Source organism: Diadema antillarum, unplaced genomic scaffold, assembly GCF_040938485.1.
Source record: "Diadema antillarum isolate AM-2024a unplaced genomic scaffold, OU_Dant_1.0 seq00000239_RagTag, whole genome shotgun sequence".
NCBI classification, from domain to species: domain Eukaryota; kingdom Metazoa; phylum Echinodermata; class Echinoidea; order Diadematoida; family Diadematidae; genus Diadema; species Diadema antillarum.
This window is the reverse complement of record NW_027271286.1, coordinates 859,396-882,271: the sequence shown is the minus strand read 5'-3', so window position 1 is coordinate 882,271 and position 22,876 is coordinate 859,396. Positions and strand designations below refer to the sequence as shown.

Here is a 22,876-nt window from a genome sequence, read left to right as displayed (position 1 = left end):
ATCAGCCGATAGCCCGATAGGAGTTACCCACTATCGATCACCAGTATCGGGCGAGACGATACACGTACGCGTAATGATCACGACGATTCCACGGCATCCTCGCACTGCATTTTAAGATCGATACTCGCAAGATCCAGATAATCTCCACAATCGCGTCATCGCTACACTGCTCTATGACGTTTGATCTCAATGGTCGGAGCAGGGTATGCTGCAAACATCCGCGTCTTTGAGGTATATATTAATGTCACGCATACATTCGTTTCTGCAAACATTTTGCTTGTCAGGAAAGAGTCAGACCGTATGTTGCGTTCACTCCTGAACGATCTTTCGCAAGACCACAGTGCTCTTGCACTGACTACCGTCTGCAGGTGGTGTGTTAGAAGTTGTCCAGCGCAGCGTGCGCGTCGTCCCCTGCTTCCCGTGAGCAGCACGCGCCCGCCTGATATCCACAGTGCAGAAAGTACGCAAAGTCTTGCGGCAACGAGAAACAGAGGGTTGACCAAAAAAAGTATTGTTTGGGTTGAAGTACCAGAGGTTCTATCGGACTTCGAGACATAATTTGTAATCGCAGACTGTCCTCACAAGCTCCGAGCCAGGCTCGAGGTCCGGCAGCGGCTCGCCGACCGCCTGCCGAAGGTTAAACTGCTGCAGAATTCCGCCAACGAGAAGACAGAGCTGCATGATGGCCAGCTGGCTGCCGAAACAGGCCCGGCTGCCGAGGCTGAAGGCGAGGAAGGACTTCGGCACTGACACACGTCCGTGCTCGTTCAAGAAGTGTTCTGTATGGGATAACAGACAGGAGAAAGTTACGAGGAGTGATCAAGAGCTGACACTTACAGCTGTAAGGACATAAAAGCTAAATTTAGATTAATATACAACAAAGTCAGTTTGTGAAGATACAACGTTTTTCATGGGTCTAAGCGATCACAACTGATAAAATATTTCAGTCTCACAGATCCAAGTTTTTTCTGTTGTTGTTCATGACGTCATTTGTTGCTTTTAGTGATGACGATAAATAAACATAAGTTTTGCTATTCGTCATATGTTGTTGAATAAACGCATTTATGGGTTTAATATGAATCTATGATATTTCCGGTTTTCGAAGATTATTATGCTGTATTTGATTATAAAAACTTTTGATTGATTTTGGAGCGATTTTCTTCTTGCCATAATCTGTATTTACCATTTGGAAGAAAGATGCAGACGCAAAACTCTACATCAAGGCGAAATTGCGAATACGTCGCTGGTATTTCGTTTCCTACCTGGTCTGAAGCTCGTCGGAAATTTCCAGTTCTTTGGATCATGATGAACCCACCAAAGATTGCAGAATACTGTCGTATCCTTGGGAATGTCGAACCCCTTAACCCTGAAGAAAGGAAAAACGAAAGAATACAAAAGGAAAATTAATATTTAAAGTGAAAGGGTGTGTCTTTTCTTCTGAAGATTCTTGAAACGATGACAGTGGAATTTGCGGTTACTGTAACCACAGCAATGAAAGGATGATCATGGTAACTATCGGACCAAAATATGTTCTTGAAGTGGGTAAAAACGCATAAGAAGACGAGGAATATAGCGATGGAAATTAATTATGAGAGAGAGAGGGGGGTGGGGGTTAGAGAGATAGGGAGAGGGATCAAAGAGGTGGATGCACATTTTATGATAGCTCAATGAGTACATTTGCCTTCTTTAATAAAGTTATGATATTTTATCAGACAAACGAGGCCTTAAAACATGCATGTAATTTTCAACATGTGATCTGAACAGTGAAAGCAAGACAAATCAGTAGTGTAAAACACTATTACCACGCATCCCTGTGAACATTTATCTTCTGTCAACCTACTCGTTTATCTCTGTCCTTACCACCACCAATCTTAAAGGGTGTGTACAGTTCTGGTCGAGGTGAAGATTTAGCTTTTAACATTTTGCCAGATATTTAGAAACCACTCTATAAGATGTCAAAGAGCATGCAGTTCTAAGGGGTATCAAAAGTTTATTCGAAGAAAATCGGTTTTGAAATGGCTGAGATATCCAAAAACAAGGTGAAACAAAGAGATCCTAATAAAGTTGTGGCATGTCGCCTTTTATTATTAGCACTTTTTTGGATATCTCAGCCATTTGAAAACCAATTTTCATCAAATAAACGTTGAATCCTTCTTAAAATTACATGCTCTTTCATATTTCATATGAGGATTTTCATTATCTCACTTAGGAATGTTCAAAGCATGAATCCCTACCTCAACCAGTACTGTACAGTCCCTTTAATGCCACGAAATGTTCATGACGTACAGTCAGACCTGTTTATAGCGACCACACAGTATGTAGCGGGCATCTGGCGTATGCGACCACTAAACACAATTCCTTCCCAGAGAAAAAGCCATATTAATGGCCCTGTCTATAGTGGTCACCTGTCTACAACGGCCACTATTCGTTTCCCGTGGGTGACCGCTATAGACAGGTTTGACTGTATTAAGATTTTAAATGTGGAAGTGTTAAGGTAAGATGACTTTCAGGTGGACGACTTACTGGGTGTCGCAAGTTGTTCTTCTCGGGCCGTTCATGGAAGACATCGAGCTCTGTCGCAGTGTCTCCAGAATGGTTGCCTCGAGGAACGGGAGCTTAGCCCGGTCCTCCCACGTTGGCAGCCGGTCACCGATAGCCGCTTTCATCTCAGCCTGGATTTTAGCCTGGACCTGGGCAAGTTAGAGGATAAAGAGCAGACGAAACAACATGACACTTTAAATCTGATATTCGTTTCTTCAAAACTTTTTCTGCCCTCGTTGTTTCAATGTTGTTGTTTTTTTCTTATGAGTTCCTGACAACTCTCTGTCGATGCTTTCTGAGTTTCTGAAGAAAAATTCAAAGTCATCAGTCCACGCGTTTAATCTGGTCACTGAATTTGATTGATCAGAAAAGTTGTTATTTATAACAGCTTACACTCTTGACACGGCTATCATCTAAGGCGTAGAGATGTACTTGTGTAAGACGTCGGTGGAAAAAGGAGAAAAGTCATTCTTGAAAGTTGTTTTTATTATCAAGTTAGCACGTCATGACGAAATTTAGCAATGGCAATGGCAAATGTTTGTAGCTATATACACACCTCTGGGTGATGAATCAGAAATGCGATGGCCCATTTAATCGTCTTGTACGTGGCCTCGTAACCACCCAGGAACATGTCCCACGTGGCCATGACCACGTGATCAGCTGAGAATACGTCATTTCCGTTCTGGTCCTTGGACTGCCGCATGGTGGCGATCAGTGTGTCCGTGATGTCCCGGATGTTGTCTGGGTCAAAGGTTGCGAGGTGCTCTTCGTATTTCTTCTGGAGGATGGCATCGCGGCTGTCGATGAGCTCTTGGACCAAGCGCAACTTCTTGCTTGGAAAGATCTGGAGATGAGAAACAAAAGGTATCATATATTATTTATTTATTTATTTATTTATTTATTCATTCATTCATTCATTCATTCAATCATTCATTCATGCATGCATGAATTTATTTATTCATATTTGTTTATCTATTTGTTTGTTTTTCTTTCTTTTATTCTTCTAAGTCCATCTCTAGGACTGTATATCTAGTATACACCATTTGTTTTCATCTTATAGTTATCGCTTATGCAGTCTGTGTATCATGTTCACGCAAGGGTCATGTTGTACTCTGTATGTGTGTTCATAATTACAATGCATTATGTCTCCAAAGTGGAAGAGTTGAACAGCAGTGAAACATAGCTCTTCTCCTTTATGGCACATGGAAGAATCACGTGTACATTGTCAAGTAGTTTACGCAACTTTATCAAATCATTCAGGACTGAACAAGAAGATGTCAATGAAAGAATGACATCCTGCCCCGGATCTCCCCGTGAAAAAAAAGAAAAAGGGAAGTGCCACCTGCTGTATGGTAGAGGGCCTTCAAAAAGTGCAGGAGGAGATTGAAGCCAATTATGTGATCTTAAAAGACGGGATAATTACATATACAACGCGCGAGGGTATATACTACAAAGTATTACATGGCGCGCTGGCTCCTGGGCGTGTATCCGCGTAGGTGGATTGTTATGAGTAGAAAAGGTCACTTGCGTAACGACGCGTCATTTTTCCCCCTTCTCCTTCCTTCTCTCTTGATTTTAACCCACACTTCTTGTTGTCACAGTGTCTCAACTCAGATGTTCGTCATAGCATCCAGAAAAGTGCAAGGGACCCTGCTTTTCTGGCGAGACTGATTTCTTCTTCATTGATGTGATCATGGTGCGCCGGTCGGTCAGGATTGTTCCCGTCGCACCCGATTTCCCTCCACACGTCGCAACGTGAAGCGGGACGGGAACGAAACAGTACATCAGCAACTTTTAGGAACTATTTTCTTGTAAAACGCAGGAGGAGATGATAGTACAGTATTTCAATCTCATTTTCTCCCTCTCCCTTTCTCGCCCCCCCCCCCCTCTCTCTTCCTCTTTCTCTGTCCCTCTGTCGCTGTCGCTGTCTCTCTCCCCCTCTCTCTCACGCTCTGACCCTTAAAGTGAAAGTGGGTGAATGAGCAGGGGGAGGCTACTGGCCTTAGATAATTTCTTTCATTTAATCTGCATTCACATTATTAAAGGGTGTGTACAGTTCTGGTCGAGGTGTAGATTTAGCTTTTGACATTTTGCGAGATATTCAGAAACCACTCTATGAGATGTAAGGGGGAATGCAGTTCTAAGGGGTATCAAAAGTTTATTCAATGAAAATCGGTTTTGAAATGGCTGAGATATCCAAAAACAAGGTGAAACAAAGAGATCCTAATAAAGTTGTGGCATGTCGCCTTTTATTATTAGCACTTTTTTGGATATCTCAGCCATTTGAAAACCAATTTTCATCAAATAAACATTGAATCCTTCTTAAAATTACATGCTCTTTCATATTTCATAAGAGGCTTTTCATTAATCTCACTTAGGAATGTTCAAAACATGAATCCCTACCTCAACCAGTACTGTACAGTCCCTTTAAGTTAACTTGACACGTTGGTCACGGGACTGATAATTGCAAATTTTATCAGGTTTACAATTATATAAGTCGTATTGGGATACCACGTGAAATTATCTCGTCGGTTCTAACATAATGTGGGACGGTAGCCAAGGCAACCACAAATCTCATCACTTGCCAACGGACGATCTTCAGCGTCGTGCAAATAGCAAACGAGAGTCTAACAATACTGGCATGAGTCCACGGTAATGAAAGGATTAATGGTGAGAAATGTTCCACACAATTACGCGATGCTGCAGTAGCGGAACTACGACTATTCAATACGCGATCACATCTATAGCTTTCGAATTTTCAAAACAAATCGATGAATATACAATATATATCTGTACTGTACTGGCGCACTAAGTTATAATCCAACAAGGCTGGTTTAACAATTCAGTGTACAATTCAACGTCAATCACTGTCATAGGCGGCATTAAAGGGACTGTACAGTACTGGTTGAGATAGGGATTCATGTTTTGAACATTCCTAAGTGAGAGAATGAAAAGCCTCTTATGAAATATGAAAGAGCATGTAATTTTAAGAAGGATTCAACGTTTATTTGATGAAAATTGGTTTTCAAATGGCTGAGATATCCCAAAAAGTGCTAATAATAAAAGGCGACATGCCACAACTTCATTAGGATCTCTTTGTTTCACCTTGTTTTTGGATATTTCAGCCATTTCAAAACCGATTTTCATCGAATAAACTTTTGATACCCCTTAGAACTGCATGCTCTTTGACATGTCATAGAGTGGTTTCTGAATATCTCGCAAAACGTTAAAAGCTAAATCTTCACCTCGACCAGAACTGTACACACCCTTTAACTGCTTTATTGCATTCAAGCTCATTACACAGGAATCCGTCATAATCATTTGTTTTATGATAATGCGCTTGATTTGGATAGGTCAATTAATCTAGGCATATATTATTGCAGGTTTAATTGTCCTCATATGATGATTGACTGATTTGTTGATCGTCTGGAAGTGGTCTTCATTACAGTGACAGATTGTGACGGAGATCCTTTAATTCCATGATTCCACGCCACCCAATCCTATGAGTCTATCATCAAATTGACTGCACGACGCCAAAATCCCAAAACAATATACCCTTTCCACCCCCTCCTCATCCCGGCCACCTGATTGGATGAAAGTTTGTGTGATGCATCATGACGTCACTAGCCTACACGTCTGGGCGCGAATCCCATTATGACGCACCACTGTCATGATAGGATACGCGGAGCTAACATCACCTTTGTAACTGCAACGACAAGCAAGGTGAGAAACCGGATTTCTCGATGTTCATGATAAGGTTTACAGCGCAAATATTTACTTGGCGTTGCAATTAACCTTTCCCCTAATTTTTGCCAGTATTTTAGCGTTACTACGATCAACTTGTTCACAGATTTCAAGCCCAGACGAAATGCCCCATTTAGAGGGGGACGACAGACGTTTGATGAACTTTTACAAAGGTGAGAATGATCCGTGTGATTAGGGGACGTGGGGAATTGTCTGAATATAATATTTTTAGTTGAAGTTTCATGGGGACGGGCGACTGGAGGTGAACGCGAGGGTGTCTGCACGGAGGAACCGTCCGGAGATGAATGACGCATTCGTCCCCTGTTGTCCCCGATGAGCCTACACTCGACCCAGACGAACAGGGGGTTGTTTGGTGAAGAAACGATAGCAAATTAATTCCATCACTTCCGGATTCGGTTGTCAGACACACATAACTGTCTGTTTCTCCTTTCTTTTTCTTTTTCTTTTCGTATTCCAGTGTGCTTTTGTTTTGCTTATTAGTTTCTCCTTTTCTGCTCCCAGATTTTTGAATAACACCACAAGGTTAAACATTTTGAAAGCGACATGATGGTGCCAAGTTTTAGCCTCCGTCATATGCGAATTTGCGATATTTTGTCCTTGGCGCGAACGGCAGATTATTTTGTAGTCTAATCAACTTCCTCTGATAACAGTGTCAGGTTGGAGCGTTGTGTATCCAACATCACATTTTGTCAGATAGATTAGCACGACTCATGTCTCCGATGATGCGAACTCGAAAGAGAAAGAAAACTTTGATTGAAAAATGGAATAAGTTTAACGCATGTGAGGATAACAGTGCTCATACTATCGGAACATACCAATGACATACGTCTGAACTGAGACTATGATCTTGCGTTCCACTCAACGTCAGGAAGCAGAGCCGTTCCACGGGCTGGGCCTGTCTATCATATTTGGAGAAATTGTTATTGGCCCAAAGCGGACGGACTCCCACTGTGAAATACGACCCGAAATATGTCTTTGATTTTCCTGGAGACTGCACATCAACGCTCCCGAGATTTTTTTTCCTCCTCTCAAAATAGGTCAAATTTACTGCGCCCTCTAACTCCCGGTCCCTCTCTCGGTATATACGTGTTTGCTTCTTTGGTAGTTCGAATGGATAATATATATATGTGCCCAGATTAATCGTACGGTTCTATCATATTCTTTCGTGTCATAAATTTCATGATCTCCACATATAATAGTGCCAGCAATTTTCTCCAACTCTAGTCTACTTTGGCAAATAGTCCTTTTCACACTATTTCTTCAATCTATCACTGGTATCAACGCGTTGTCGTTGGTTATTGCTATGATGCCACCCCATCATCATTCGTAACTTGATCCAGTTTTATACTCAGTAAGCTTTGTGGATAATCAAACAACAACATTAACGCTCACTGCAACACAAATATGATAGGAAAACTTCACATTTTATCTTAGGATCTAACACTCATTCGAACGCATTAACTCTCATGTTTGTGAGCAGGCGTTCATTTTCTTTTAGGGTACAGCGCTCTCTGAATAGAATCTCGGCCCATGGTAACATGGATAGTGATGAAATATTATGCAATTGCGTTCAACACTTTTCGAGAATTGGTCAGGGGTCAATGCGGTGGCGTTGTCGTATTCCTCGTAATGTTGTGATAAACACCACTATTGTGTGTTTTTTTTAATCAATCGTCATGACTGTTTTGACAGTGTAGGCCTACATTTAAACAGAGCAATGGACGACACTACGGCCTTCATTCAAGCGGTTGGACGGAAGGGTTACGGGAGAGGGGGGGGGGGGCGGTTGTTTGTTTTCGATCTGTCAATTCCAATGAAGTTCATCACCGTGCACGTTGTGCCTTCAAACGGGACGGAGCGCAAGTCACAAGATCAGAACGGTTACGTTTAGGCAATGTAGCTGGAATGGGCTCGAGGGCTAAGTGGGGTGCCAGTTAAATTGAGAAATAGATCCAAAGTTGGAGAGCAGAGGGAGGGGATATTTATTGGGTAGGAAGGAAGACAGCCCGAGAACGGCTACTGCCCTTCTGCTAATTTTTATCACACGACAAGGGAGAGGGAGAGAAAGAGAGGGAGAGTTGGGGTGGGGGGGGGGGGGGGAGGGGACAGAGGGGGAGAAAAACCAACAAACCGCACTGCGGTTTTGTATTTGCGACCACCATACCCAGTCGACAAGCGAGGTGGTGGGATCGTAACGCGGAAATGCCATGGCCAAATGCGAGTACAGTGCGTTCAAAAGCGCTAGGTTGGGTTTATTAGTTGTTAGCAAATGGAAAAATATTATGAATTTTTTTCTGACATCCATGGTGGTTATAAAAATGGCACATCTAAAATATGTCAAATGTATACTTTGTAACATGTATCAACTTTTGTTGGACGAAAGTAAAGTAAAATGGAATTGAATTCAAAAGGAGCACAACTGCACATCGCAGACTGCGATAAACCACGGAGGTGGAACCCCCACCTCCCTGGATAAATCCTTCGTATCCCCTGAATGTATAATCAAAAGGGGAGGGGGTTGTTAAATAAGTTTTCAAGCACATTACTTGCCCGTATGCGTCATGGTACAAAGAATTGAGGATAGAAAACAATAGGGAAAAGTCAGGAGAAAGAGGCACGAAATTGACTTATTTCTGACATGATTCTGTTTTCATGTTACCCTTCAACTAAGCCGGGTTAATCCGTTGTTTACATTCTCGTCTGTCTTTTTGGCTCATCTTCCTATCTCGTGAAATGCGCGCCAAAAGTGTGCCACGCGATATTTCCGTTGCGCTGTCAGCGAGCGACCGAATTTCACACCTCACAGGAAAAAAGGGGCGAAAAACAAAACAATAGGAGAAGGAGAGAGATGGGGAGAAGGAAGACGTAGAAAGAGCGTAACTAAAAGGTCGGAATGCTGAAGGAGAAAAGTTAAAGCTTTGGGACGCCATGCGGGGAACAGCGATGACAGGTAGGCGCACGGGGACAACTCCAGGAGGACGTGAACTTGGAACTGGATAAGAATGGTGCTAGGGGGGCCCCGGCAGTCTGGGAAGTTAGGGACTTGGGGATTGACGGACGCTGGATGTCGAAGAGAATTGGGGTCTTGAGGAGATTCATTCCCTGCTTGTTCTCCTTTCCTTTTCCTTTCTTTAGGGTAGATCATCTCATATCGGTCTCAGGAGACCCGTTTGTGGTTTTTATCAATGTTCGGGGTTAAGCCTTTGTTATCTATGCCGGTGAGACGGGCGACAACGGATCGGCTGGGTGAGTGATGTCCAGGTGAGTGATCGATGGCTGGTGACGCATGGCCTCCTCCAGTCATGGCAGTGCAGGGATGTTTCAGGATGAATATATTCCATCTCTTCCTCTCTCTCTCTCTCCCTCCTCCATCTCTTCTCTGTCTCTCACTCTACTTTTACTACCATCGAGTTGATTTTAAGTCTGGTTTGAGAAAAACCTCTCCTACCCTCTGTGAAGACTAAACTTGGACTATCAATAAGTGAAAGCAACAATAAGAACAACTTTTAAAAAGTTTCTCTTTTAAAAGGAAAGGAACATTTTGAAAAGAGAAGGGGAAAAAGTTTTAATCGATGGATTGGCAATGATACTTTTAGCATACTCCTTATATTCTGTCCATTTAATGTGACTGGGCAATATTTGATTTCTTGTGGCATGCAAATCTAAGTTCATCTCTGATAGAGTGATTATTTTTTCTGGGTAACCCCTCCCCCCACACATGATATAGTTTTTGACAGAGAAGAACGAAGAAAAAGAAGTCATCTAAAATATGACTTTCATTCACAAGACCATATCCATCTTGAGTGCACTAACGATGGCAGGAATAGAAATATTGTTTTTCTCGTTCTTTCATCAATGGCAGACCTGCGGTACGTCACGAGCCTGGCCCACTAATTGGGCCACGAACGATCCATCGCCCCGTCGCGTGCTCGGCACGGGGCCGCAGCCGGCGAGTTAACCTCACTTCACCCCATCCCAGCAGAGAGAGGGCGACGTTTCGGTCCCCACCCCTTTCCACCCTTTTTTCCTCGCTTACTTACATTTTTGCCTGTGACCATGGTAACCATCCACGATTCACGGAAAGAAGCAACATGCATGTTGACAGAAGAGATTTGTTTTTCCTTCTAATTCGGAGAAACCAATGGCTCTGTATCATGTGTATATCGGGTGAGTTGTTCCACTATAGTTGATACGTGCACACACTCTGAAGAATTGATTAGCAAAATTAATGAATCGATCCTGAAATTAGCTCACGGATCATGGAAGCACCAGTGCTGATGAACATACCACAGAAATGAGGTACTCTTCCCCACTCACCCCCCCCCCCCCGCAATGAACTCTTTAGTTTTAACATACGCTGGATCTTGTGGGCAATGTTACGCATACAGCCATGTTTCACAAGTCCATCTGTAATTGTTGAATCTTAGTGATATTGTCTCGCTTAAAATTCAGGGGGGTGTTTCATCAAGTTAGTCAGCGCTGACAAGTTGTCAGTCTCTGACAATTTCAGCAAAGTCCTTGGTTTTGACTGGCTTAGATGCTCTGGTCACTGACTGTTACCATGGTGATTGTCAGAGACTGACAACTTGTCAGCGGTGACTACCTTGATGAAACACCCCCCCCCCCCAGATCTTTGGAATATAGAAGGAAAATAGGTTGTTCTTTGTTCATCTGCAACCCTACTTTATTGTCGAGGTCCTTGCAGCACAACAAAAATTTTACTTTAAAATTCCGTGACATTTCATGTTTTAGGCTCGACTATGATAAATCCTCTGCCATTTGTCTTATTTCATATAATTTGTACATTATTATGACCAACTTTAACATGATTTATTTCAGTTGACTCGCTGCTGTTGGAAAATTTATTTTATAAGTCTTCACTTCCATACGGCAAATACAAAATAAATCTTTCAAAGAGCCCCAAAGAAAACTGCGATAAGTTTTAAGGTTTATTGCCATTCATCCCTCGGGTCAAATACCAAACGAAAAAGCTTAAATTTCACTAATTGCAGAAATGACAAAAATCTAAATGTAGAATGAAAGACACGAACACACGCACAGATGTTTCTATCACCCTCCTATATAAACGATGATAGTTTAGCGATCATCGGCTGATATCGGCTGAGATTTGTGTGTATGCGTGTGACAGGAGAAGATCAATTATAGCACTGCGACAACACTCGTCTGTGTTTTAGCATTCTAAGTGACATGCGATATTAACTGCGGCGGCTGTTGCGGCCGACATAGTATGTTATCAACCCTCGATCAGCGGGCATGCATGTAATTTTATGTACTATGGAATGGTCAACATTATTTAGCGACATCCCCTCCCACGCCACTGCACTCGTTTAAACAACATACATGTACTCTTATTTTTAGCGGCCTGTAATAACGCTATCGCACTACTATTTTGAGTGTTGTTGGAATGTCAATAACATTTGGGCTCGTGAAGAGATACTGTAGTGGGGCTTTTTCTAGGCTGCTGTGAAAGACGTTAAAAGGGTGAGAAGTACAACTCCAGCGAGATGCGTGCGTACGCGCACTCAACAACACCCACGCTTCAACAACACTTCACAACATCTCCGGAGCAGGCTAGGTTTCTTGTACGCAGCGGCGAGGCGAAGCGCCGATGCTTGAGCGTAAAGGGCACTGACACGGAAGCCGGTGTAGGGGTCACTAGGTCATATTCCCCTTGTTTTCCAGTTTCCACCTGTCCCTTACAGCGATCACACTCTACTCAGAATTTTCCAAGACCTACTTTTTCTTTCATCTTGCGTTCGTTCGCGAAAAAATCTGTTTTAGTTTACACCGCAATCCCTCCTTACTACTCCAGCAACAAACCTTCCTTATTTCCATATTCTCCCTCTCTCTCGAGGGGTGAAAGAACCTCGCACTCTTCATGGCGAATAATAAGAGGCTTGCGAACCTGTTTCCGTCGTGCTATGTAAATCGTATTCTCTAGCGCTACTCAAGTCGAGCTAACTTATTGACAACAAGGAGTCTTTTTTTTGAAGTCACTAGTGAGTTGGTGGCACTCGACACTCGATGGACGAACGGTTGACGAAGGAGCGAGCCCGTCTCTTCTTCCTCCCCCTCATGTTACGGAGATGTAGAGGATGAGAACCTTACTCCATTTACCTCGGACATGTCGAGTGTGTAGCCTCGTTTCTCCGGACAGCTTCTCAAGATTCCCCCGGTCAATCTCAAACTCCCCCTCTACCCGACATCCACCCCTGTGGAGTCTTTCCCTGCTCTCTTATGTCTTCTGCACTTTCTACGTCTCAAATAAGATTTACGTACGTTACTCTGAAATACAGATTTTGCCACTCACACTTTCTTCTTCAGTAACATAACGTATATACAACTGCAATGTTGTCTGTGTCTGCGCCATTTTACGTTGGGATATCGTTGCCGTCGACTGCGAGTGCTGCCCCCATTCACAATCTTTTTCTCAGTCAAGAACGTATAGCATAACGAAGGAGGCTGGTAGGAAGTGGTTCACCTCGGTAGTATGACCTGTATGTAGCGTGCTACCGCGGATGCGTTTACTGTATGTACATGTACGTGATTAGCGTCATCATCGTCGTCATCCTCATCGTACTTTATGATATAAACGAAGCCGACTGACAAGTCGACTGAAACTCAAGTTCTGTTTCTTCGTCATATTTCAGTACGAGCAGCTCGACTTGGCGTGCAATCGCGTAGGCCAACCAACGTGCTAATCAGCTGTTCGTTCCGGTATCAGTGTTTGTGTTCTGCGGTGCATTAGCGCGTCAAACCTTCGCGATTCGCGCCGCCAAGTAGCAGAGCTGCTAAATATTGCCAATAATCCACCATGCATATCAAAGTCATTTTCGTTTCTATTCACCGCCGAGTGACTCAATCGAACAAACAGCTAGGTTTCCCCCGAGTGGAAGGACTTCACTGCACATGCCTAAAAACCAAATTGGAGCTCCCACACCCGCGCATCGACCGATGTCAGGCAATGATGACGAAGAGTGAAAACGAACGACGTTGAGCTTGACATTAAGATCACAACGGTTGTCGACATCGCAGACTGCATACTCGGACGATGATAGAACGATGGGAGAAACGCAGCATTTCAAAATTCCCGCATACTCTCGAATCGTCCGACATAGAATAGTCGTACATCTTTAGATGTAGGCCCTTATGTAATACAGCACGCAACGGAGAACAGAATAAAGCAAATTGGAAAAGCACGTCGAGAGTGAAGACCTCCGCCACACAGCTCTTTTTACACCCATATTGCGATTTCCACCCTATATTATGCATTGGTATCGTCTGCATTGTTTAGATTCCTTGACCATCGAAACATTATCCACAATATTTGAATCTGGATCACTACCAAAATTTGTCATTTGTGGCATGACCAAGTTTTCCTGAAAATCTCATTCAAATCCATTCCTTACTTTTTGAGTTATTTTGCAAGCAAACAAACAAACATGCCAACGCTGGCAAAATCAGAACCTCCGTGGAGCTGGTGAAAAAAGAAAGATGAAGAAGAAAAAGAAATAGATGGAGAGGGGAAAGAAGGATAACATGAAGATGAAGAAGAAGAGAGAGAGAGAGAAGGTGAAGGAGAAGAAAAAGGGACAAATAGCAAAGAAGTTGAGAGCAATAAACTGCTCGACACTCGACTTCTAAGTCGACGTCACATGGGGTTGAATTCGAATTTACGCCGTCTTTCAGTTCTGCCGTTCGGTAACCTGCGCCGATTCGGTTCACAGAAAACCGTATTCGATTTCGCTCGAGGGGGCCTGTCCGGGTAAACCAACTCGGTGACATAGTAACGGCTACCGTTAAAGGCAAAGCTCCCCAAGCAGTGTGCCAATATCCAAAGCAAATCATCGCTACTATTTTTTGGTAATCTTGCACATTTTTTGCTGACTTTGTCGGTATTTATCACTAACACGACATAATCCTTACATCGAAAAACGATAAGAAGTTGTTATCTTTAGAAACAGAAATGATTGAAGAAACTTTGCAGAATGTTGTGTAAAAAATACGGAGTTACCCATCTCTTTGACAAACACCGTCAAACACTGATCTTGTGTTTGGCAATTAACGCTCATCCTGTTGGTCCCAAACATTCTGATATTTGTCGTTGCTTTGCTCTGCGAAATGTATTTGAATTAGTACGTGTTTTTTAGAAAACAAATCATATACCTTTAAAAGCAGATGAATGTCTCACGCAGCACAACACCCACGGCTATAAACTCTGATTTTTACTGCCTTCAACGAATGTATGATGACAGACACACTCCAGACACCAAAGGTAACCAGCATCCAACGACTCTTCTCAGTTCATCATTGGTATAAATCTCTCGATGGTGTCTTTACGCAAATTCTACGAGCTTGATTGAAAACGCGTATCGGTTACTGCGTGGCAAATAGCAAAATACGCAGAGGGTGATTACGGTCAAATATGAACCGCATAACTTTAACTGGCTGATGACTTACAGGCATATGTTCTAACTGGTGTATGCAATTATATATAAACAATGTATATCTACATATCATATCTATCTATCTATCTATCTATATGTATATATCACTCATCAACATAATATTATTTTACAAGTTGTATGGTATTCTCATCGCTGAAGTAAGAAATGTCATCTCGTATATCAATCTGCAGCTACGCTTGTTTTCATCATGTATCAAGGAATGGGAAAGCAATATAGATATACATAGGAAATAGAACAGTTTGGTGTTTTTTCGTATTTAGTTGTCCTTGTATGACCCAAAGAAATTTATAAGTAAATGCACTGTGGATTTTTTTTTTTCTCAATGAAAAGCTGTGTCTTTGCTCTTTGGCGAGGGGACAGATCGATGCTATTATGTTTAACCTGGTTTTTCTCTCCGTTCTATTGTATCTCTCCTGATCTCGAACGTGTAAACAAGACCTTCATTACAATATCGCTCGTGTGTATATGGACTTCAAGCCGTTGTGTACATTAACTGACCGGTGCCTCTTCTAGCGGAGTGAAAACCTTCTGTCCATCCTGATGCGCACATCATCAGCATCTTCCTATGTTTCGTGCACACACATCTTCTCTTTCTCTTCCACCTCTCTAGTCTCTCTTTCTCCTCCTCCATCTCCATCATCTATAGCAGTTGACTTGCGTACGCACGATGAACTGAGTGCCCTCACTTTGGCGATATTCCAATTCTGATGACACAGTGCGTGCTTTTACTTGCACGCCACACACACACACACACACACACGCACACACACACACACACATATACACAAACACACACACACACACACATACACACACACATACACACACACATACATTCACGATGTTATAGGCATGATGAGGAACTGAAGTGATGATAGTGACAGTGGCCATAGACGCCATTCGTTCAACATTGACCGTGCCCGGGCGAAGTATTTACTGGCAACATGGATACCCCCACGTGGGAGGGGGAAGGAAAACATGACGCCATCTCCCTCCGACAATCTAATCCTTTCTCTTTCTAGTACTAGAGAAAAAGAAATGCTTTTAAACACATTCTGTTACTGCTTCATCTCTCGTTCCTACTCTCGTTTATCCCAGGAAGATTCAAAGTATATTTCCAGCCGTCTTTTGCAGCTGTAACTCAAATCGAGGCATATATTTGAGGAGTTTTATGACAAAATGTAAATACCATTATAAACATAAATCCATCATCATATAGAGCAAAACAAAACCTTCCTAGTAATACCTTACTTGTTACATCCCAACGAGGAAAATTCTTAAAGGGATGATTAAAGAAATCTCATTTTTAAAAAATAATTTTCTTTGTTTTTTAATTGCATTAATTGCAAGTATCTCAGATCAACAAGAATGGAGTTAAGTCGTTTTGTGGTCAAACTCTTCATATGTACGCCAGGCAACAACCTGCAGACTGCTTTGATCATCAACAGTACATCGATAACCCTGCATAAAGATGCAAACCCGGTCATCAAAAATTGTCGACCCATCACGTGCCGTTCATATTCTTGTAATGGGGCGTTAAGATCACACAAACCGTTTCTGAAAATTCCATCAGCGTCGAACACAAAAGCGGGTGCTGAAAATATGATTTTTACTTGCCTAACATTCGCGTGAAGAGTGTGTTCATTCCAAGCTCTCGATTTGTAAAGCCGAAATTTTGCCCGGGTATTTATCAACACACGTAAGTCAATATTTTAACGCTCGCTTTTCTCCCGTGCCACACCGTTTGAAGGGGGCAACGCTGCCTAACTGCAGCCCAGGACCAGCGGTGACGGGTCGCCCTGCAAACCGGGCCAGGCAAACAAAGTTGGAGTGTTTTGGCAGGGCAAGTGTATTGGTCCCGAAATGAAATCATTCCAGTCCCCTTTCTGGCTCTCCTCCTGTATGTGCCAATATTTTCCTGTCGTCGCATGCGACGGATTACTTATGAATATCATGATAATCGACAATTTAAGTTCATATCACGCAATTCCCAGTTGAGACCTTGTGCGTGACTGGTACAATAGCAAACACGCGTAATCAGGTCTATTTAAAATTGTCCAGCCTCTCCGTCACCGCCTCCGTTAACAATCAGTCGAGGCAAAATAATGTTTGCGATTTCTTAGCTCCAGGTCCAGTGAGGAGGTCACATTAACGGTTATTAATAAGGGCCTTGCGGTTCTTTGCGTTTTATTGCTCGGTTTACAATGTATTGTGCTCGCGTCATTACGTAATTAGAAGTATTGTGTTGAGTTCTCAGCTCACTTTATTGCCGATATATTATGCACTTGATTTTTGTAAGTTGGTAACAAATGACATTCTTCAACTTTGATTTACCCCATGGGTATCACAGTTTAAAGGCCCATTTAATCTTTTTTCCAGATAGATGTCGCTAATAAGTGATGTTGATTTTTGATTTACGACCCTAGAGTATAAATAGTTAATTATGCTGTAGGTTTACGACATAGGCCTAGGTCATTTACTTGTGTATTCATTTATGGATATCCCCCACCCCTCCCCCACCCCTCCCCCCACCCTTTCCCAGCAAGACGCATTCAATCCACCTGTAACATACTTTAGCGCCTTTCAATAGTTGGAATGCGCTTTGCATGAGCCAGTGGGCGCTACGGCAGGCAAGCATTAGGCAAACCTTGTCAGGAAGGCAATCTCTCTTTCATGGAGGCATGCATAAAATATTAATATATCAGGGAAACTGGTGCATTTAGTGCATGGTACAGTGGGGATGGCAAGAGTTTCACTATTGAAATGCATGTGATGGAGGTCTACTATATTACACACACACAAGATAGTGCACACGAAACATAGGAAATGATGTGACTTCAAAGTTACGTAACTCACCTTAAGTGCGGGAAATACGTCGATGGGGTCCCCTGGTTTGAGGAGGCTCGAGAACTTCTGGTTGCTGTCAACAAGAGCTAGATACTCGGGATCGTCAAGGGTGTAACGCGTAGCGAACGTCAACTGCGAGATGACGTTGATGATAGCGAGATTGAGCTCGTCCTCGATATCGCAGACAGGCCCAGCCTTTTTCATGAGGATCTCGTTGATGTACTCGACCTCGCGTGTGATTTTCACTCCGATGGATTCGCACCCGATGCCGCGCACGTTCTTGTGAAGCGCCGTGGCCGTCACTCGACGATGCCTTTTCCACCCCGGTGTGTAGTCACCGAAGACAATGTCGCAGTTGTTACGACTCATGAGACTGACCGAGTAGAGACAGGGGCGACCCGCGAAGTCGGTGGCGCGATGCTGGAGCGCTTCCCTGATGGAGTCGACGTCGTTGAGGACAAGGAAAGGGGTGGTGCCGATCTTGAGAGAGAAGACGCTCCCGTACTTATCTGCCAGGTCCTTCATGACGAGATACGGAGCCCGATTGGTCATAAAAACTGGCAGGTTGCCGATGAGGGGCAGGGCGGGCGGACCAGGCGGCATGCGATATCGCTTGGCGTATCTCCGCGACAGGATGGTCTTCACCAACCACAGCACGACAACGACTATTAGGAGTTCCACAGCGATCATGATTCACGATTTCTTAGTCCAGGTAATTTGTCATACAAAAAGGTACAAACAAAGAAAATACCCTCACAGAGAAGCTAGGAATACTTGATCCAATAATGTCTACAAGAACTCACTGGTGAAGAACATAAAGACACAAGAGCCACGTCCCTTTCCCTCGCGAGCTAAATCCTCGAGTCAGCTGATAAGGCAGCTGATCTCCGTGATGTGAGAAATCTCTGTCAGTCGAGCTCTGTTTAGCCCGAGCTTAGCGCACGCGACGAGCGAGCTCCGTAACCAGCTGATCCAGGCAAAGCTTCTACGCTGTGAACGCTGCGGGCCCGTGACAGAGTGAGTATTCACGCCAGCTACCTGCGGGGGGAAAAAGAGACGAGGAAAAAATAAACCTTGGCGATTTTGCGGCGGACGAACGCGCAACGCAAAGATGTGTCACTGCCCATTATCGCGTTTATGATTTTATACCTTTGGCGCGGCTCGTTTGTTTAATTATCCTACTGTCTGTCAAACGTGGAGCTTCCCATTTTTCGATTCGTGAAGCCTGATTGGTCGCCCGCCCTCTCTGATATTTCTTATTCATGCTGATGAGCACACGACCAAGTGACCAATCAGGATGCGTCTGCGCTCGAAAAGGTAAGTTCAATGAACAGGCTCTGGTCTATCGCGCGAGTGTTTTATATTCACTCTTCTTCTTTTGTTCATCTTTCTTCCATTCTTTTTCGCTCTTTTCTTCTCCCCCTTTCAGACTGACGTTTCTTCCATTCTTCTAAATACCCTAAGTCCACAAACACCTCGTACAGTTCGCCTCTATCAGTGCAGTGACTTGGTGAGACTGATTATTTCTAGGGTGCAAACTACAACAACTGCAGCACGGCCGTGTATTGGCTTGGCATAAATATACCGTGTAGCTCAAGGCTCACAGTTGTAATAGTACAGTCACCTCTTGCGTGTACTATCGGTTCGCTCCTTCAAGCGCAGTGCGTTTCTGAGACCGTTCGTCGCCCGAGACGAACGGTCTCAGAACGTGAAAACTGTAAGACGCCCCCTTCCGAGGATGTAAGGTAAATACAACGTAGGGAAATACGTTGATCATAACTCGGAGGCAGACGTATAGCGGGAAAATGTTATTGTTGGTAATAATAATGACACTAAAAATATAGAAAATGATGACGATGTTGGTTATTTGATGATTAATGAAAGATAATAATGATTGAAATAGCGAGAATAAAGACAGAGATGACATAACAATAAAAGAAGCAATTTGGGGGGTTACCATTCCCACATGCTCCCTCCCCTCTTTTTCCATTGTTTTCATTATTGCTATTAGGTGATGCAATCGCGATTATTGTCAACGTATGTAATAACAGTTGTAATAGACATGTAAAATAGCGCAACTGCCACTTCCATTATTCTAGTTCCACCCCCGTCAATAAATGTATACTCATTCAATTCAATTCAAAATCAAGTTAACTTTGTCAACTCATATTCAAGTTAACTTTATCACTACTTTCATAATGTGAAAACGTACGAATGAAAAACGTTTTCAGTATATAATTATCATTTATCAGTGTGTTGAAACTATGTGTTGGGAATTGGATTGTCATTGTTGTTTTTTTTTTCTTTTTTATACATTTGTTGATACATAAGGGGAAAGTGTAGGGGAAAAAATCTGACCAAAATGTCAAAAAGGGGGACAGGCATTATATTACACATTTCGAGCGTAGACTACTGGGCAGACGCTATAGATAATATCAATCTTGTACATAGAATTTGATTATCATGCTCTTATGCCTAAATAATATATAAGTCTTTTATTAAACAGCTTTTCCTAGAGCAGGTGTTTTCCAACGGGCCAGAATGGAGCTCTGTCGAGTTTTCTCGGGCAGCGTTCACACCTCTGAACCGGTAGAAACTGGCATGATATAAGGGGGAGGGGGGGGGGGGAGGGGGTGGGGACCGAAATCATGCCCGTGCGTTTCATGGCTGCTCGCTGGTAGCCGTGAGAGCTGTTTAACGTCACGCATTAGATGTGACACTATCCACAGTATGATGAGAAAGAAATATGAGGGAAGTGCAGCAGCGCATACGCACACCTGTGGCGATCACACATACACCTGAAAATGAATAATATATACCGTAATATATTATATATTACGCCTCATATGTAAATGCAAAAGGGAAAAGGGTAGTGCGTCATGAGGTACACAATATTTCCTCTACGATTACAAGAAACAGAGTCCTGCTTTTTTCTTCTTTTCTGACTTTTCTTGCATTCCTCTTTTTTCGGGGGGAGGGGAGTAGAGAAGGGCGGGGGTAGCATGAACGGGACAGGAATGGGGAGGGGAGGAAAATAAACAAACAAATGTTGAAATACATAAGTAGAAACAGATGATGCCTACTTAATGTCAAAGATACGGTTTTATAGCACGGGTGAGCTCAAAAATGCACACACAAGTTCCGCGCTGGTTTCAACAACGGAAAGATTTGTATGGGAACGTACTATCGTTCTCCCGTTCCATCCCTTTCTTGTGAGACCGCAACGTCCCAAAAGAGAGATATTTATATTATATTGGATGGCTATGAATGGGATACCAGGGGATATTGCATGAGTTAGGGCCAATATTGCACGAATCGAAGATGAGTGCAATATTGACCCTAACGAGTGCAATATTCCCTGGTTTTCCATGAATCAAGGCCATCCAATATAATTATTATCATCTATACAATCAAGCAGAGCAAGCATAAACTGCACAAAATTACCCGGCTACTACTCGTCTTTGAAGTTGACTCGGCAGTCCCATCCCAGCGCTGAAAAGGGGAAGCCCCTAAAACTGCGTATGACACAAACAACTAGCAAGATGTTTGCGCGCTTGTGAAAAAATGTAACAAAATGACGCGCACTAGTAGCAAGCGTTTGCGCATTCAGCAAGCGCTCACGCAATAAACGAGACAGAATTGAATATCGTGTGATCTTGAACGGCAAGTAACAACGGTAGCCTATGGGGAATTAATACGTTGGTCTATGCGATTCGTTCAATATGCTCCGATATTGAACGGTAAAAATTGAGTTGACTACAATACGCGTTTTTAATGCGCCGCTAAAACGTCCTATATAGATGATAATCATCTTTCCTGCACTCACCCATCCTACATGTCACTCTCAACTTGTCAGCGCCACTCAAAATATGATGTGATGTGTTCAACGTGAAATCACTACAAGAAAAACATACACAAAACAATATATTCCCAAAGTGCATCTAATATATCGTGACTGACACATTGATTTTAATTTTCTTCCCTGTATCAATGAGAAAAGGATTTGAATATATATATATATATACATACATATATTATTCTTTTTTTTCTGCGTCCCTCCTCTTTACACTATTTTTCTAGTATTTTTGCAGGAACCTGTAAATTATTTACCTTGTATTAAACTATTATTGCCATTAATTCATCAACATTTCTTCTGCTTTGCTTGCAAACAAGAAAGGGCAATTTGTCAATCAGTTACAAAGAAAAACATGACGTCATTGTTTTACGTGTGCATGTATTGTTTTAATGGTTACGTCAAGTGAAGTGAATAATTAATCAAATATCATGCTGGCAGGATGCTTGATGAAATGCAAAGGAGATATCATCCTCCCACACTGAAATGTCACGTAAACGTAATCATTCAAATCCAGAGACAAAGACTATAAAATGAAAAAAGCATAACAACAAAGCGAGACTAAAGACAAACAAACAAGCAAACAAGTTGAATATTAGTCAATAGCTGAATAATTAGAGAAGAGATTGAGAAATTTGAATCGCATGTGAATTTAAAAAAAAAATGTGCTTTATTTTTCAAAAAATATCGTGTAAGTTGTTCTTAAGCGCTGTGTACGAAGCGAATGCAATGTTATGTAATTGGTCCTCCTGTGACCTTGCAGCAGAAAGTTATAATGGCAAACCAAAGGTCATCATGATTGATAAGGTTATATACAAGATGGCATAATTTCACAATAAGCACGCAAGATGATCAAGGTAGAGTAGTGTCTTAAGTATGTTTGCTGGAAATTATCCTTCCATTACTTTATAAAACGATGTCGATCACGGACGCGGTCGCTAAAAAAGCGACAGTCATTATTTCGGAGGATGTTCCTACATAGAACACAAATACGATGCAATGATGTCGATAGTTTTTAGTATTTTGCAGATGTTTTAATGCAATACTCATAGTTGCATATCTATTGTACAGGCCCAGGAGATAATAAATATAGCCGCACTTTGAAAACGCATGCACGTACAGTAATTATTATGATTACGGAGCGCGGGTTAAGGACACGAAGGAGTAGAGCGCCTCTCGCGGTGACAGCCATAACAGGTTGACATAAACAAAAGGACACGCATGGGCTCTCGGCATTGTCTCATTAGATGTTTAATACCTGAGAGCATGCATGTTTAATTTAAACGTATTGTAAAATTATCCGCATAATGCTTTTATACCTTTTCTTCCATGAATCATGTGTTGCGAAATGGCGAAATGTGCAATATCTGTTTCTAATTTC

General features: G+C 42.5%; 1 protein-coding gene across 1 annotated transcript; it reads right to left on the bottom strand.

The window, feature by feature from the left end:
• Positions 1-537: 537 nt before the first annotated feature.
• LOC139729421 (steroid 17-alpha-hydroxylase/17,20 lyase-like) lies at positions 538-18,332 on the bottom strand. The gene is made up of 5 exons (XM_071640347.1): positions 17,652-18,332; positions 3,098-3,385; positions 2,524-2,690; positions 1,263-1,366; positions 538-779 (listed from the first exon to the last, which is right to left on the bottom strand). The coding sequence occupies exons 1-5, from the start codon at positions 18,330-18,332 to the stop codon at positions 538-540; spliced, it is 1,482 nt and encodes a 493-aa protein (XP_071496448.1).
• Positions 18,333-22,876: the final 4,544 nt, after the last annotated feature.

Coding starts and splice junctions, on each gene's coding strand:
- LOC139729421 (XM_071640347.1), bottom strand. CDS start 18,332: ATGATCGCTGTGGAACTCCTAATAGTCGTTGTCGTGCTGTGGTTGGTG. Junction 3,386..17,651: donor ACGTATTTCCCGCACTTAAG/GTGAGTTACGTA, acceptor TCTCATCTCCAG/ATCTTTCCAAGCAAGAAGTT. Junction 780..1,262: donor TCCGACGAGCTTCAGACCAG/GTAGGAAACGAA, acceptor TATCCCATACAG/AACACTTCTTGAACGAGCAC.